This window comes from Ochotona princeps, chromosome 25 (genome assembly GCF_030435755.1).
Source record: "Ochotona princeps isolate mOchPri1 chromosome 25, mOchPri1.hap1, whole genome shotgun sequence".
NCBI classification, from domain to species: Eukaryota; Metazoa; Chordata; class Mammalia; order Lagomorpha; family Ochotonidae; genus Ochotona; species Ochotona princeps.
Window position 1 is genome coordinate 17,463,652 of NC_080856.1, and position 14,621 is coordinate 17,478,272.

General features: G+C 47.6%; 1 protein-coding gene across 1 annotated transcript in view; it reads right to left on the reverse strand.

The window, feature by feature from the left end:
- Positions 1-507: 507 nt before the first annotated feature.
- CDHR3 (cadherin related family member 3) overlaps positions 508-14,621 on the reverse strand; it is a 49,544-nt gene continuing 35,430 nt past the window's right edge. The window contains exons 13-19 of the mRNA XM_058681265.1: positions 13,202-13,373; positions 11,160-11,410; positions 9,244-9,425; positions 6,896-6,909; positions 5,118-5,149; positions 4,372-4,420; positions 508-2,153 (exon numbers count right to left, since the gene is read on the reverse strand). Of these exons, the coding sequence (XP_058537248.1) occupies positions 1,885-2,153; positions 4,372-4,420; positions 5,118-5,149; positions 6,896-6,909; positions 9,244-9,425; positions 11,160-11,410; positions 13,202-13,373 (969 nt within the window). The 3' untranslated portion in view covers positions 508-1,884. The remainder of the gene's footprint in view (positions 2,154-4,371; positions 4,421-5,117; positions 5,150-6,895; positions 6,910-9,243; positions 9,426-11,159; positions 11,411-13,201; positions 13,374-14,621) is intronic.

The following is a 14,621-nucleotide window of genomic DNA, read 5'->3' on the forward strand; positions in this document are numbered from 1 at the left end:
AGGTCAGAAAGGGGGCCCTGCTATAGTGGGCTCTCACCTGGTCCTTTCTTGTGATGGTTGGACAGCACTGGGTTGCAGGGCACAGAGCTCAGGCCAGGCTTGCTCCCCCTCTGCAAGGCACACATTGGGAAGTGCCATTCCCTAGCCCATCAGTGTGTCACTTCCTCTCAGTTTGTTGCTCACAACCAGGAGTGAATGTCTCAGTTGTATGCTTGGATAGAGCTGCCCGTTCTGTCTCCACTCAGAAGCATGCAATGCCTAATATGTACAGGAAATTGAAGGCACAAGGTGTGTGGGTTGTACAGTTGAAGTGTTTCAGCTTTGACAAAAAGAGTGGTTTCACTTTGAGTCATTTTTTGGCCACAGGGGCTAAAATTAAAAGGGCCAATGATTCCAAGTGTTGACAAAGATATGGAGCAACTGGAACTCTTGCTCTTTGCAGTTGGAGTGTAATTTGACGTCACCTCTTTGGGACTCTGGTAAAATGCAGCATTCCTAGTCCCTGGCTCTTGCTCAGAAGCCACGAGAGAAACTGAACCCCCATAATGTTAAAGCAGAACCCAACTTCCTGCCTGTCCCCCTTAACACAAGGTGTCCTTGTCTGCCTTTTATCAAAAAGAATTCACTGTCTTAAGGGAGTGATCCAGCTGTCCTTCCTGGCTTCTAACCATCAGACTCCAGAACTCATGTGCTTCTCTAATAGGTAGGGACCTTAGTGGCCAGTATTCTCTGGAGGGCTTCATCTGGGCGAAGTTTTGGTCAAAATGTGACCAGATTCATGGGATCCACAGGCAGGCTGGAGCCCACCTGACCATTGGGAATGCCCTAAAGATCATGGCACCACTGGCCAATCAGGAACCTTGCAAGTATGCACCACCGATCAGCTTCAGTTTCTGTCTATAAGAATCTTCACCCCAAACTCCTCAAGGAGCCTGGGAATTAAGCAATAGATGCCTGGCTTCTTGCTCTACAGTTGGCAATAAATGCCTACTTTCTTCCACCATCCCGATGTCAGTGAATGGCTTTCTGTGCACTGGGCTAGCAGATCCAGTTTGGAGGTTTTACAATAATGTCTCCAACCAGTCTGGAGTGTTTGATAACACGAGTGTTTATGTTCACCACAGATGTGTGCAGGAAAGTTAGCAGTGTTATCTTTCAAAATAGCAAAACAAAAAACTTGTAGCAGTCATTCAAGATCAGAATGAAGTTCAACAGGCCAAAGTCCTCTCTGATGATTAAGATCAGAATGGTGATCACCTCTGGGAGAAGTCTACACACCATCAGGTTGAAGATCTGGGATCTGTGCACTTGGTTTAATAAAAGTTACACCTTACACCTTATTTAATAAAAAATACCAGAAGGAGGCAGCTATTGTGTTTGCATCTTCCCAGAGGAACAAACCAATATTCATTCAGTCACTCAATCATTTTTCTCACTGCTCTTCTTTCAAATAGACTTAGGGTGTTCCGAAAGGTGTGTTGTGACAAAATGTCCGAGGATGATTCAATGGAGAAATCCAGATGTTGCTAAAATGAGGGCGGGAAAAGAGGTGGTGATGCTCCTCGATACTTACATTCATAAGTCCTGTGCATTTTCACAAGTGAGTTGAATAGAGCTTCCTAGCAGGAAGTGCGAAGAAGGAACACGGCATCTAAAGTTAGCAATCACAGCAGATCAGCAGCTGTCTCAGAAGAAGGTAGCTTTGCGATCTGACCTCTGCTTGTTTAAACATCATCATGCATTCCATTGGGATCCCTGGGTGTCTTGAGTTCAATTCTTCTGCACCTGTACCAAGCCCACCACTTCCTCCACAGAACTCAAGCAAAGCAGCCTCCCATGGTCACTCAGCCTTCCCCTGCACTTCCCCTGGCAACTGGACACCGCTTAGTTTCCCAGGTGGGGCCTGGGGGAAACCCTGCTCAAGAGAGCTGGATTTCTGTGCTTTGGCTTGGCAGCCACATTTTGGGAAGGCAGACCTGTGTCCTCAACAGCTCCGTTGTCACTCAGCACACCCTTCTCAGGGCCTGTCTGTGGCCCTGGCCCATCAACAACTCTCCAGGCACTTGACCCTTTCCCTGCTGGAATCTGGGTTAATGGGTCTTTCCACTTTCTGGCTCCAGTTTTGGAGTTGAATTCATATATTTTCCCAGTCACTGCAAGGAAGGAAAACAAAACAATCATAAATCAGGGAATTTGAATGATTCTCTTCTCCCACCTTCACCACCACCTTGCTCTGTTTTAACTCCTAAGAAAAGGTGAATGGTGCTTGAATGTGGGAATCACTCACAGGTGGTGTCATGGCTTAATGGATTAAGATGCCAGTGGCAACACTGGCATCCCATGCTGGAGTGCCAATATGAGTCCCAGCTGTTCACTTCTAATCCAACTTCCTGCTAATGTACCTAGGAAGGTAGAGAAAGAGGGACCTAGTGTCTGGGCTGCTGGCAGCTAGCTGGGTGGGAGAGCCTAATGGCTTCTCTAGTCTGGCTCAGCCCTTGATTGTGTAGTTGTTTAGCGAGTCTCCCCATGAACTGAAGCTCTCTTTCTCCTTCTCTGTCACTCTGCCTTTCAAATGAATGTTTCTTAAACAGAGAAGGCATGCATCTCTAAATGAGAAAGCAGGCTTTTAAAAAAAGATTTATTTATTTTTATTGCAAAGTCAGATATATATGTATATATCTGATATATATATATAGTATATGGAGAGACAAAGAGGAAGATCTTCCGTCCGATGAGTCACTCCTCAAGTGGCCACAATGGCCAGAGCTGCGCCAATCCAAAGCCAGGAGCCAGGAGCTCTTCCAGGTCTCCCATGCAAGTACAGGTTCCTAAGGCTTTGGGCCATCCTCGACTGCTTTCCCAGGCCACAAGCAGGGAGCTGGATGGGAAGCAGGGCTGCGGGGATTGGAACCGAAATCCATATGGGATCCCGGGGCATTCAAGGCAAGGACTTTAGCCGCTAGGCTATCACACCGGGCCCGAGAAAGCAGGCTTTTGAACAGCCATCCCTCCCTGCCTTTTTCAAGAGTGGCTCCTAAGTGGCAAATTTCATCACAGCTCCTATGTAGCAAGGTCTGCAAAAAATCTCAAAGCCACTTCAACAGTGAGAGATGAAGGGCGTAGAACTCTTGAATGTCAATGAACATGTCAGATAAAGCAGGCCTGAGCTGTATTGGCATTAGCCATTGCTTTCTGATTGATTTTGTGTGGTTTGCAAAGACTCCTGAATCCCTACTATCAGAATCAACTCATCAAGCAAGAAGCGTAAGCCTTAGGACTTGGGGTTTCTGGGAGGTTGCATCGTGATTCATTAGACACACTAATCTGGCCTCGCTAGAAAGAAAGCAATGGAAACCGTCCGTACTCTGTCAGAATCAGCAGACACTCACGCCAGCCGCGTTGGTGTATTCGTTCCTCTCTCAAACACACAAGACAAAAACCTGCAAAAGTCCTTCCAGGCTGTTGCCAAAGAAGACAGGGGTTGAAGGCAAGTCCAAAGATGCCTGCTGCTTCCGCCCCCACAACGAGAGAAGCCCTGGGCTCAGGATCCCATTAGTGCTTATACTAACGTGGGCATAGTATGATAACACGTACCTAATAATAGAGGGAAATTTCATTCCAACAGCCACAGCAGCTGGAGAGGAGCCACCCTCTTGCAGGGGGAGCAGGAGAAGGGGGAGGAGGAGGAGGACCTGGGGCTTTTGCATATGAGGGTGGCAGGGAGCCAGCACACCCGCCTCCTGAATTTGATTGCCTTCCCTTTATTCATACACATCCCTAATGGAGCCTCTGTGAGTGGAGGGTGGATGTAAACGAGCTAAACCTGGAGCTCATTTTGAGGGAGTCGGTGATGAGGCCAACTTGACCTGAGGTTGACTTTACTGACCGAGAAGGAATTCTTGACCCTCAAGGAGAGAAAAAGTCAAATTTGCCTTTCTCTCTCTTTTCCGCTACAAATGGGATGCAACTAAAAGCATTTAGGAAGATTGGAGGATCAATGAACAGGAGATGGAAGCTACCTAGAGGGATGAAGGTTCTTGAATTAGCCAAATTCTCCACTTCTCCCAATGGTTCCATACTGCATAGAGAGAGGCATGAAACAGGCCCAGTCCTTGGGGCAGAACCTTTTAGTAGGAGCCCATCCTCCACCGTGAGGCCTCACTCACAGTCCTGAACTTCAGTGGTCTGTGAGTCAGCTGTGTCCACGGTGCCCTTTAGCAGAGAAAGATCTGTACTGCATGGTAGGCCATGGAAGCCAAATGGATTGACATACAGGAGTCAAGAGCAGGAAATTGGATAAGGTTCTCCTTGGGGCTTTGCTGGCCTGGAATATGAAAAGCTTTCTTATGGCTGGCAATGCCACTTAATTACCTGGGTCTATGGCTTCTCCATCAAAGACAGTGTCCAGCAGCACAGTTTCCTAAGGAGACAAACAGGTTCAAGCACTGCTCTGTACACTTACCCCCATGACAAGCTCAGCCCTGACCCCCATCTTACCCCAACCCAGCTAACCATCCCTTACTGCCTCCCTTTCCACAATTCCTTACCCAAAGCACCCCTAATTGCTGTTGATTCAACAGGCACTGTATTAGATACTGTATTAGATACTGGATAAGGCAGGCATGGTTAGGGCCTAGTCTGTATTTTTACTTTTTTGCAAAGTGTTTGAGGTCGAGGGAATCTCCAAAACCATGCGGCTAAGCAGGCAGAGCCAAGCCAGGCACCACGCTGTGTGCCTTCCTATCAGTTTTCTGCACTGCTGTGGAAGAGCAAAGGAAAATGAAATCCCCGTTGAAGGCCAAAGCACCAGTTCTGGTTTTTAAGCTCCACTCCCCCAACGCGCTCTCCTGGAGAGCCAAAGTGGATAATAAACACCGCTACTCAATATTTATGAAACCCACTGCTTCTACAGAGATCAGCAGACATGCTCAATGGAGGGAGCAAATTCTATCAGGAGCTCGTCACACAGCAATCTGTTCCAGAGGCCAACTGCAAGTTCCTTCCGGAATGACAAACACCCCACGGGGCTGTGGCAGGGCCTGGCGGGTGCACGGGGACAGCTAGAGGGAGCACGCACCGCCGTCGCCCATCAGGAGTCCCTGGCCAGCCATACTCACCACCACAACCTCTCTCTTGGAATTCTTCATTCCTGCAAGCAATTGGACAGGTGGACGTTAAGCTTCTTGGATGCCAAATGAACCTTCAAATCCCTCCCCTGCAATGGAATTTCTCCTAAACAGGCTTTGAACTCAGCCTCGCAGACAAGGCAAACAATTTCTCTATATGTGCACATATTTGTCAGCAGCTTTCTATCTTTTCCAAACTTGTAAGTTTTAAACTTTTTTTTTCCCAGCTTATTTTTGTCATGAGCTTAAGAACCAGCTTTCAAATTTGGATGTAGAAATAAAAAAAAAATATTGGGTTGATTATTCATTCGTAGTGTGAGGATTTTTTAACCTTTATTTTCTAAGCACTTTTTAAAAGAGCTAGGACTGAAGATTGTTTGTGAAAATCTTGTTTATTAAAATCGCTTTGTTCCACATGGTCAGTAACAATTATCATCAGATTGCTAATGCTGTCTGCACAAGCATAGGGTGGAATGATTAAAGGAAGAATTTTAAGTTAATTTCTTTGTATTAATTGATTTATTTGAAGGAAGAGCAAGAGGTCTTCCATTCGTTGTTTTCACTTTGGAAACTACTGCAGCAGCCCGAAGCCTAGGAAATCGGGGTCTCACACGTGAATGGCAACAACCCAAACACATGCGCCACCACCCGTTGCCTCCTGGGGTGTGCGTTAGCAGGAAGCTGCAATCAGGAGCTGAGCTAAGACTCCAACTGAGGCACTCCAATGAGATGCAGGTGTCCCAAGCAGTGGTTTCACTGCTATGCCAAACATCCACCTCTAAGGCAGCAGTAAAAATGAACAAATAAATAAAATAAATTATATATATGTTTCTCCCCACCACCCCCAGGACTTTGCTCTGTCTCTCCTCAGAGCCCAGAGTCACCTTTAGAATGCAACCTGCTGGCCAGGGCAGGGATGGGACAGCTCCTCAGGCTTGGAGCTTACAGAGGGACTTTGTTCACTTTCCCAACATCCCTAAAATTTTGCAGCTGTTTCTTTTCATCTGACTGTCCCCTGTTCCCATTTCAAACTAGTCTGACCTAGATAACATGTGAACTTGATCACAAAAATTAACACTGGAGAATCAAGTATCACATTTTCTTTCCAAGCAACCCTGTGTTCAAAACAGAGCCTGGGATGCTCTCAGCAGCGACCACAGCCCTCCACGTAGCAGCAAGTATACATCATGCTTGACACACAGGAAATTTTTTTTACTGCTGTCCCACACAGTGGGTACAGGCAGGACCAAGAAGTCTAAATGGCTCAAAGGCATCACCCTCCACGACCTGCCCTTTTTCCAGCTTTGTGTGACTTCTGCAGTCACTCATGGTGCCTGGGATCCTTTCAAGGCACAACCGAACCCAAATTCTCTGTCGGATGGTGCCTTTATGGATAGTGCAACAGCGCACAAAACAAACAGGGCTGATGCTGTGGTGCAGGGTGTTAAGCCACCACTTGCTACACCAGCATCCCACATCAGAGTGCAAGTTAAAGTCCTGGATGCTTTGTTTCCAAGCCAGCTTCCTGGGAAGGCAGTGGAAGATGACCCAAGCATTTGGGCGCCACTATACAGACGTAGTTCTTGGCTCCTGACTTTGGCCTGACTGAGACAAGATTGTTGCAGCCATCTGAGGAGCGAACTAGCAGACAGAAGATCTCTCTTTCACTGTGTTTTCCTCTCTCTCATGCTCTGCATTTCGAACAAACAAACAAGTAAGTAAGAAAATAAATCTATCCTTAGAAAGAAAGAAAAAGATGCCATACATACCTCCTTTCTCCACTCTGTGGGGGGAAAAGGAAAAGACATTATATAACATGAAAATATCCCACCCAGCAGCACATGTTAACCTGTTCTTTGAGTGACAGTGTTCGTCAGGATTCAGAGGGACCAGGGATGGCAACCAACTAGAAGGCTAGACTGCCATCTCCATTCCAAACAAGGCAGCTCCGTCACTGATGGTTTTAGACTTTGGAATCTGGGGAGTCTGCACAAACTGGCCAATCCTCATCTTATGGGAAGGTATTGCTTCTGATGAGGACACTGCAAGGATATGTCCACCCAGGCAGACTGCCCGGAGGTCCTGCCTTTTTCCCCCTAGTAGCCAGCTGAGCAGAAGACTTGCTCACAGCAAGGAGGTGTGAAGACTGGCAGTTAAACTTGCGTTTCCTGTAATATGAGGAACTACATTTGGATTCTTACACCCTGTCCGTGATGACCTTGAAAAATTCTGTAACTTCAGTTTCATTCTTTGCTATTTGCCAAATGTTGGCTGTCACATGGTACAAGCAAATTCCAGAGAGCCAGGTCTGAATCTCAATTTCTAGCTAGTTTTTTTTTTTTCATTTTTAAAGCCAATCATGTTGGAAACAACTGTTATTTAGAATGTAGATTACACATTTAACATTGGGCCATAAATTGCAAGTGGACTGCCGTGTCCATTGGATTACCTCCTCCAGGTATTTCTACCTAAATCTCATTACAGGGTCCTACCATTCTGACAAGCTTAAACATCACTCTTTTGGAGTCAGTTTCTTTTTCTTTTTTATCTGTGAGTAGCATCCAAATGAAAATGCCCCCCCCCTTTTTTTTTTAATTTCAGCAGATGCTCAAGGATTTTTTTACCTTGAAGTCAAGGTTGCTAATAGCAACAACCTTCCCAACAAATACGACAAAATTCAATGCACATTTTTCTGCTAATGCCTTATACTTTTATAATCTTTCATCCATAGCTTTTTCAAATTACTTGATACTTAGTAGTTAATCTTCAAATACCTTTAGAAGAGACATGCTTCTTAGCTCCCCTTCTTTTTGGCATTGAGAAATCCTGAAACTGAGAAATTGCAACACCCCAAGAGAGTTGGACATAGAGTTAAACCTGGAATCTAGAATTCTAAACTCATGGGGACCATGCTGTGAAGAATAATACAACAAGATTTTTAAGTTATGTCTACAGGAGATGAAGCATTGATTCTATGTCTGGAATAATGCTAAATGCTTATTTTTATTTGCACATTTAATTGTTTCATTTTACAAACAACGAAACTGAAGCCCACAAAGACTGAGCCAAGTTCTGAGCCAAGGCCTGGCTTAAGTCTAAAGCTCAGGCACAGAGCCATCCTGCCCAGGCTGGAAGAGTTACCGACAACCCAAGTCCTGACTTCAGCCAGTGCTGCTCAAAAACAAGACTCTCGGGCCCGGCGGCGTGGCCTAGCGGCTAAAGTCCTCGCCTTGAAAGCCCCGGGATCCCATATGGGCGCTGGTTCTAATCCCGGCAGCTCCACTTCCCATCCAGCTCCCTGCTTGTGGCCTGGGAAAGCAGTTGAGGACAGCCCAATGCATTGGGACACTGCACCCACGCGGGAGACCCGGAAGAGGTTCCAGGTTCCCAGCATCGGATCGGCGCGTACTGGCCCGTTGCGGCTCACTTAGGGAGTGAAACATCGGACGGAAGATCTTCCTCTCTGTCTCTCCTCCTCTGTGTATATCTGGCTGTAATAAAATGAATAAATCTTTAAAAAAAAAAAACAAGACTCTCTTCACCTCCCTCTTCTACCTCACATTAGCTGGAAGAAGACACTTCCCAGAGTCACAAGGAGTGGCATCTTAGTGAGCAGGCGAGGATGGGAAGGAGAGAGAACAGGCTGTGCTCACAGTCCCCGAGAGGGAGAGAGTGGGCCCACATGCAAACCAACAGGGATTGCTTCATCTCACCAAGACCCCATGAGTCACCGGGGGCCCCAGCTTGACTGCTGGATTGCCTTCAGTGTAGGGCCTAGCATAGCAAATCACTGTTCACTGCCAGGCTCTTCTGACGCTTTTGATCCAGGGCCAGGTCATCACAAGGTTAGTGGCCCAATTGCACGGAAAGTCCATCGAGGACAGGGTATATTGACAGAGAACAGTAAGAGAATGGTTCCCTGGCCCCATAGGTGACAGAGAGAGGGTTTACCATGGTCAGGGAGCTGGGGTTCCTCTCTGCACCTAAAAGCCTTCCTGCACTCCAGGGACCTCACACAGTATGGAAATTCTGACTCTTCATTGCTTCCTCTTCTGGCATCAACAGAAGCCCTGATCCAAGCAGGTGGAGGAAAGGGTCCAGCGCACTGGCAACTTACAAAGGGTTCTCATCCTTCTCCATCTTCCAGGAGCACTGTGTGTGGATGGCTTTGGCCAACAGGATGACCAGGAACATCAGGAGACCCAGAAGCAAGATGGAGCCCAGTGTGATGACAAAAGGCACGTACCACGCAGAGGAAGAATAAACGTTCTTCTTCAGGATCTGGTAGGTGATCCTGGGCTTTAAGGATAGAGAGAGAGAGCAGGGAGGGTCATGGCATCTTTGACATTTGGAACACACTTAGATTGAGTGTCTATTGTAACACTTTGGAGTACACACTTTGTCTTGCTCTATACATTGGATACCTGTGTGGTCACAGTTCTTGCAATTCAAGCCATTGGTCAGATATCTATTAGATCAACACTCAGACATTTTAGGGAACTGAGAAATAACTCCAAGCCTAATACCTGCCTTTCCTCCTACCTTTCTGCCATTTGATGGCATTGCCCAAGGACTACTATAGCCATTGTCTCTCACAACGGCAGGGGCCATGAAAGTTGTTTTAACACCTTGTAGGACTCTCAGTGCTCACTTGATACAAGGAGCCATGGCTAGATGAGTGGGCTGATAGCACAGTGAAATCTCCAGTTCAGCATCTGCTTCCTGCAGAAGGCAGATAACACAGAAGTCATGGATATTTCAACATTGGAGATGTCACCATCAAGTCCAAGATCTACAAGCCCAAGAGCAGCAGTAATTCCTCACTGTGTTATCAGCTCCTATCACTGAGAGTCTCCTTGGTGTCAGATGTATCCCTGGACTCCAGAGCAAACAGCGCACCATTAACCAGTTCTTGGTATGACCCTAAGAAGCAGGGCTGGGTGGAAGCCCACCAGGTAGTTTTCTTAGGTTCTGATTGCTTTTCCTCTGGCTACAAATGTAGAGCTGCTCACTAGGGATCCAGCTCTTGCTGGGATCAGGAAGAGGAAGGGCCAGGTGCATCCGAGTTGATGGCATATTCCTGGGGTCATTTCCCAAGGCTCTCTCCACAGCCATTCTGTTACAGCACCTGCTTATTTTCTTCCTACCACCATCTGCAATTACTTTTGTTAATTTGTGTACTTGTTTATCATCTGTCTCCCCCACCCACCCCAGGCCAGTGTCTTTCAAACTTGAGTGTGCACTACAGTTTCCTGGAAGGTTTACCCAGAACACAGAGGGCTAGGGCCAACCTTTAAGAGTTTCTGATCCAGTAGATTGAAATGGAGGGTGGGGATTCCCTTCTAGCCCCTGACATCCTGTCTTGAAGGTTGTGGTGACGATTGTGATTGGCTGAGATGAGAATTTAATCATCGGAGTTAGGTCTGAGAATCTGATTTCTCACAAGGCCATAGAGTGGTGCTGATGCTGCTAGGCTGGGGAACCCACTTTGAGAAGCAATTACCTAGCGCATAAACTCCAGGAAAGCAGGGTTTAGTTTTTGCTTGATCACTAGTTAATCGGCACCTTATAGTCAGAAAGCCAATATTTTGGTTGGGCGAGGTTTTCTAGAGTGTTGGTTGGGTGGGAAGGAGATGAGATGCATCGACCCAAGGGGCCCTGGAAAGATGTGGGGATGAGCATGTGGTAACTGGCAATGTGCTTCATGGACAGGGACATGCCAAGGCTCTGATGAGCAAGTGGGAAGGAGACTGGGAAGCATGTACCTGGACACATGCATGTGAGAATTGGCCTCTGCATCATGAGCACCATGGATGGCCAGTGGCTATCTATCCCAGTTTTCTACACAAACATTCCCTCTGCTAGAATAAGAATGAAGGGTTCTGCAAGTCCACTATTTCACCTGGATCTTTCTCTTCTATCCTGTATCTCCTGCAGCACAGCCTCCACAGCTCAACTCTTAGGTCATCCTGAATCATAAGGGAACGTGACTTTGGTGGGGGGGCGGTGGGAGGCAGGTTCCCAAAGCCTTACCCTGGGCGTTGTGGCGATGATCGTGGTTGGCTGAGGGATGACTTTAACACTCAAGGTCACTGTTCCTGTTTCAACAAGAGCTTCAGCTCTCTTCCTGCCTGACAGCAAGTTGTCATCAGTTATATAGATGCGCAGTTGGTAGTCCCAGAGCTTGTCGAGCCCACCATCATAATCAAAGCGGGATGCCAGCAGCAGGCGCGTGACATTGGAACCAGCATTGGGAGAGAAGGTGAAATGACTGTTGATGTTGCCTACATGGGATTTGATGCAAAGGTGTTGGCAAAGAAAGGGTGTGAGAAATCAAAGTTTAGAAGAAAAGCATATTTAATCTTATTCCTCAAATAAGGAGAGACAGAGACAGGAGTTTTCCATCTGCTGTTTCACTCCCCAGTTGGCAACAACAGCCAGAGCTGAGGCAATCCAAACCCAGAAACCAGAAGCCAGGAGCTTCCTCCAGGTTTTTCACATAGGTGCAGGGACCCAAGAACTTGAACCACTCTCCACTGACCCAAGTTATAAACAGGGAGCTGAAACAGAACTGGACCAGCCTGGACTTGAACTGGTGCCCATTTGGAATGCTGGTGCTGCAGGCAGAAATTAGCTTGCCATCCCACCACACAGACCCTCACTACATATTCTAAGGTGCCAGCGCTGAGTGGGTCAATGACATGCTGGAGGCCTCAGTTGCACCAGGGATTCCATGAACTCAAAGAAACTTGCTCACAGAGTGGCTGCAGGCACAGATGAGTAGAAAGGGACAGCAGCACATGTGTCCTATGTGCCATCTTGCTGGGTATCAGGTTGATTTTACAAGCCTGGGTGCAGCCTTGCTGGCTTATCATTGCTGTGGTTGTAACACGTGTGACACTCCTGGGTAAGCACCAAGGGGATACAACAAGCCACTTCCCTATTCAGAGGCCAACTTCACCCCATGATTCTCACAGAATCTGGCTTGTCTTACTGCCAAAAGCATCATCCTGGAGTGTCCTCCAAAGGAAGGTTCCTTTGGCCTTTGCAAGGACTGTGGCCCCAGGTCCTCCTAAGCCCACCCCAGGAAGCCATGAGCCTTCACACACAGCTCAGCTGAGGCTTCTGGCTCACAAATCTGGGAGCCAAGGGGCACAAAGGCTGCCAGCCCAAGCCCGCTCTTGCTCATCCCTCCGGTGGCTCCAGACTCATTACCAACTACAGACCAGTAAATGGAGCAGCAGATGACGCAGTTTTTACTCCCTCTGCAGCCAAGTGTTCCACGAAGACCTGAGGGTTCTTGGTGTGATCATTCCCATCTTTGGCAGCTGCTGTCTCCAGGCTGTGCCTGCCCCTGGGTTTTCTGATGCAGCCTGCTAGGGAGGCTCCCTACGGCTCTCAAGTCCCTGCTCTGCTCTGGCTCAGCAGGCGACCGCGCAATGGATTTTTCACTCTTTTACACAGAATTGCTCTGCTTGTTTGGGTTTAAATCCCAGGCCCCAGCACTTCATTAGATGAGCTATTTTGGTCTAATTTCCAGTGAGGAGTGCTCTTTTTTTTTTTCCTCCCCACAATGGTATATTCTTAAAAGCCAAAAAATGAATGGAGCAAAAGAGTTCCTGGGGACATGTTTCAACATGCATTTAATCTATTTCTTCTATTCTTATCCAGACAGGGGTTTGAAATTCCCTGCCCCCATTACAAGCTTTCAGGAAAAGAAGCTGTTAAGGAGCTGGATGGAATTATAGATATACCATTTGTGGTTTGTGTCGTGGTCTGAGAATTTGGGAGGCGGCATGCATCATCCATGGACCTAGTCTTCCTGGAGGCTCTGAGAGTAGCTAGGAATGGGGTCCGGGAGGATCAGGGGAGAGGGGAAGCTACAAGGAGCCTGGGAAATATAGGGATCATTGCATATCTCATCCCTCTTTCCTAACACGTAGCTCGTGAGACTCCCAGCCCCCACACCATGCCCAGCTCTGTGTGTGATCACACATCCTGCCACCTCACTCTCTTTAGACTCCTGTAGAGACTTCAGGAGCAAGATCCAGAGGGGGAGAAGCCAAGCACTATACCTGGACCAATGGAGTAACGGAAAGATCTGGGGCTGGAATCAAGATCGGTGCACATCAACTTGAAATTCTGAATATTTGTGCCGACTTTTATATCCACAGGGATAGCCAGGAAGTAGGAGTTTGGAATGCAAACTGGCTTTTCATCATTTTCATCAAGGATATTCACAGTCACCTAGAGCAGCAACCCAGAGACCGTTCTCAATTACAGAAAACTAGCCAAGGATTAATTATGCCACGTACTCGCCCCACACAAAGCCCACTTAATCTCCTATGAGGGTCCCATTTTATAGACAGGGCAATAAAGGCTTAGAGGAGTTAGATGATTGACCTCAGACCATTTAGCTGGAGGGGTGAAGCCAGAATCTGAATACAGGTCTGCCCTCTCCAGATCCCATGCTGCTGGGATTTGTTGTTGTTGTTTGTTTGCTTGCTTTGTTTATTTATCAATTGGCAAACCAGGGTGACAGAGAGAGGGGAAGAAAGAAATTTTGCAGCCTGAATGACTGTTAACACCAAAGACTGGCCAGGCCAAAGTCAGGAGCCAAGAACTCCAGTTCTGCTCTCCAACAGGGGGTGGCAGTGTTGGACTATCAGTCACTGCTTTTCAGGTGCATTAGCAGGAAGTAGGGTTGGAAGCAGAGTAGTCGAGACTCAGATCCACAACCTCTGCTGGGATGCTGGCATCGTAAGCAGTAGCTTAATGTGCTGTGCCACATGCTGGCCCCTCTGCTTTTACATGTGTGCTTGTACCAAACAGACACATTCCCCCATCCCCTTCTCACATGCCCTGAGAAGACAATAAGGTGTGGCTTTCCAGAACAACTTCTTTTTATATGAATTTACTTTTTTTCCCCAAGATTTATTTATTTTTATTGCAAAGTTAGATATACAAAGAGGAGGAAAGACAGAACGATCTTCCATCCGCCGATTCACTCCCCAAGTGGCTGCAGCGGCTGGAGCTGCGCCAATCCAAAGCCAGGAGCGAGGAGCCTCTTCTGAGTCTCCCATGTGGGTGCAGGGTCCCAAGGCTTTGGGCCATCCTCGACTGTTTTCCCAGGCCACAGAGAGGGAGCTGGATGGGAAGTGGGGCAACCAGGATATGAACCAGTGCACATATGGGATGCCGGTGCATTCAAGGTAAGGACTTTAGCTGCTAGGCTACTGTGCCGGGTCCCCAGCATGAGTTCTGATGTCCAGTGATGCCAAGTGCTGCTGTGCTCACTGCCCCTTGTGAACCGAAGGCTTAATCTCCGCTTTTGGCACACAGAGCAGCAGCTCTAAAGTTGGGCTCTGTTTCCTTGGACCCACCTCCCTAGAGGGTGGGGCCCAGGCATGGCTTTGATGCTCCCCAGCTGATTCTAATTGGCAGCTGGGGCTGAGAAGAACTGAGCTAGAGTGAGTGGGCTACAGGAAGTCAGGA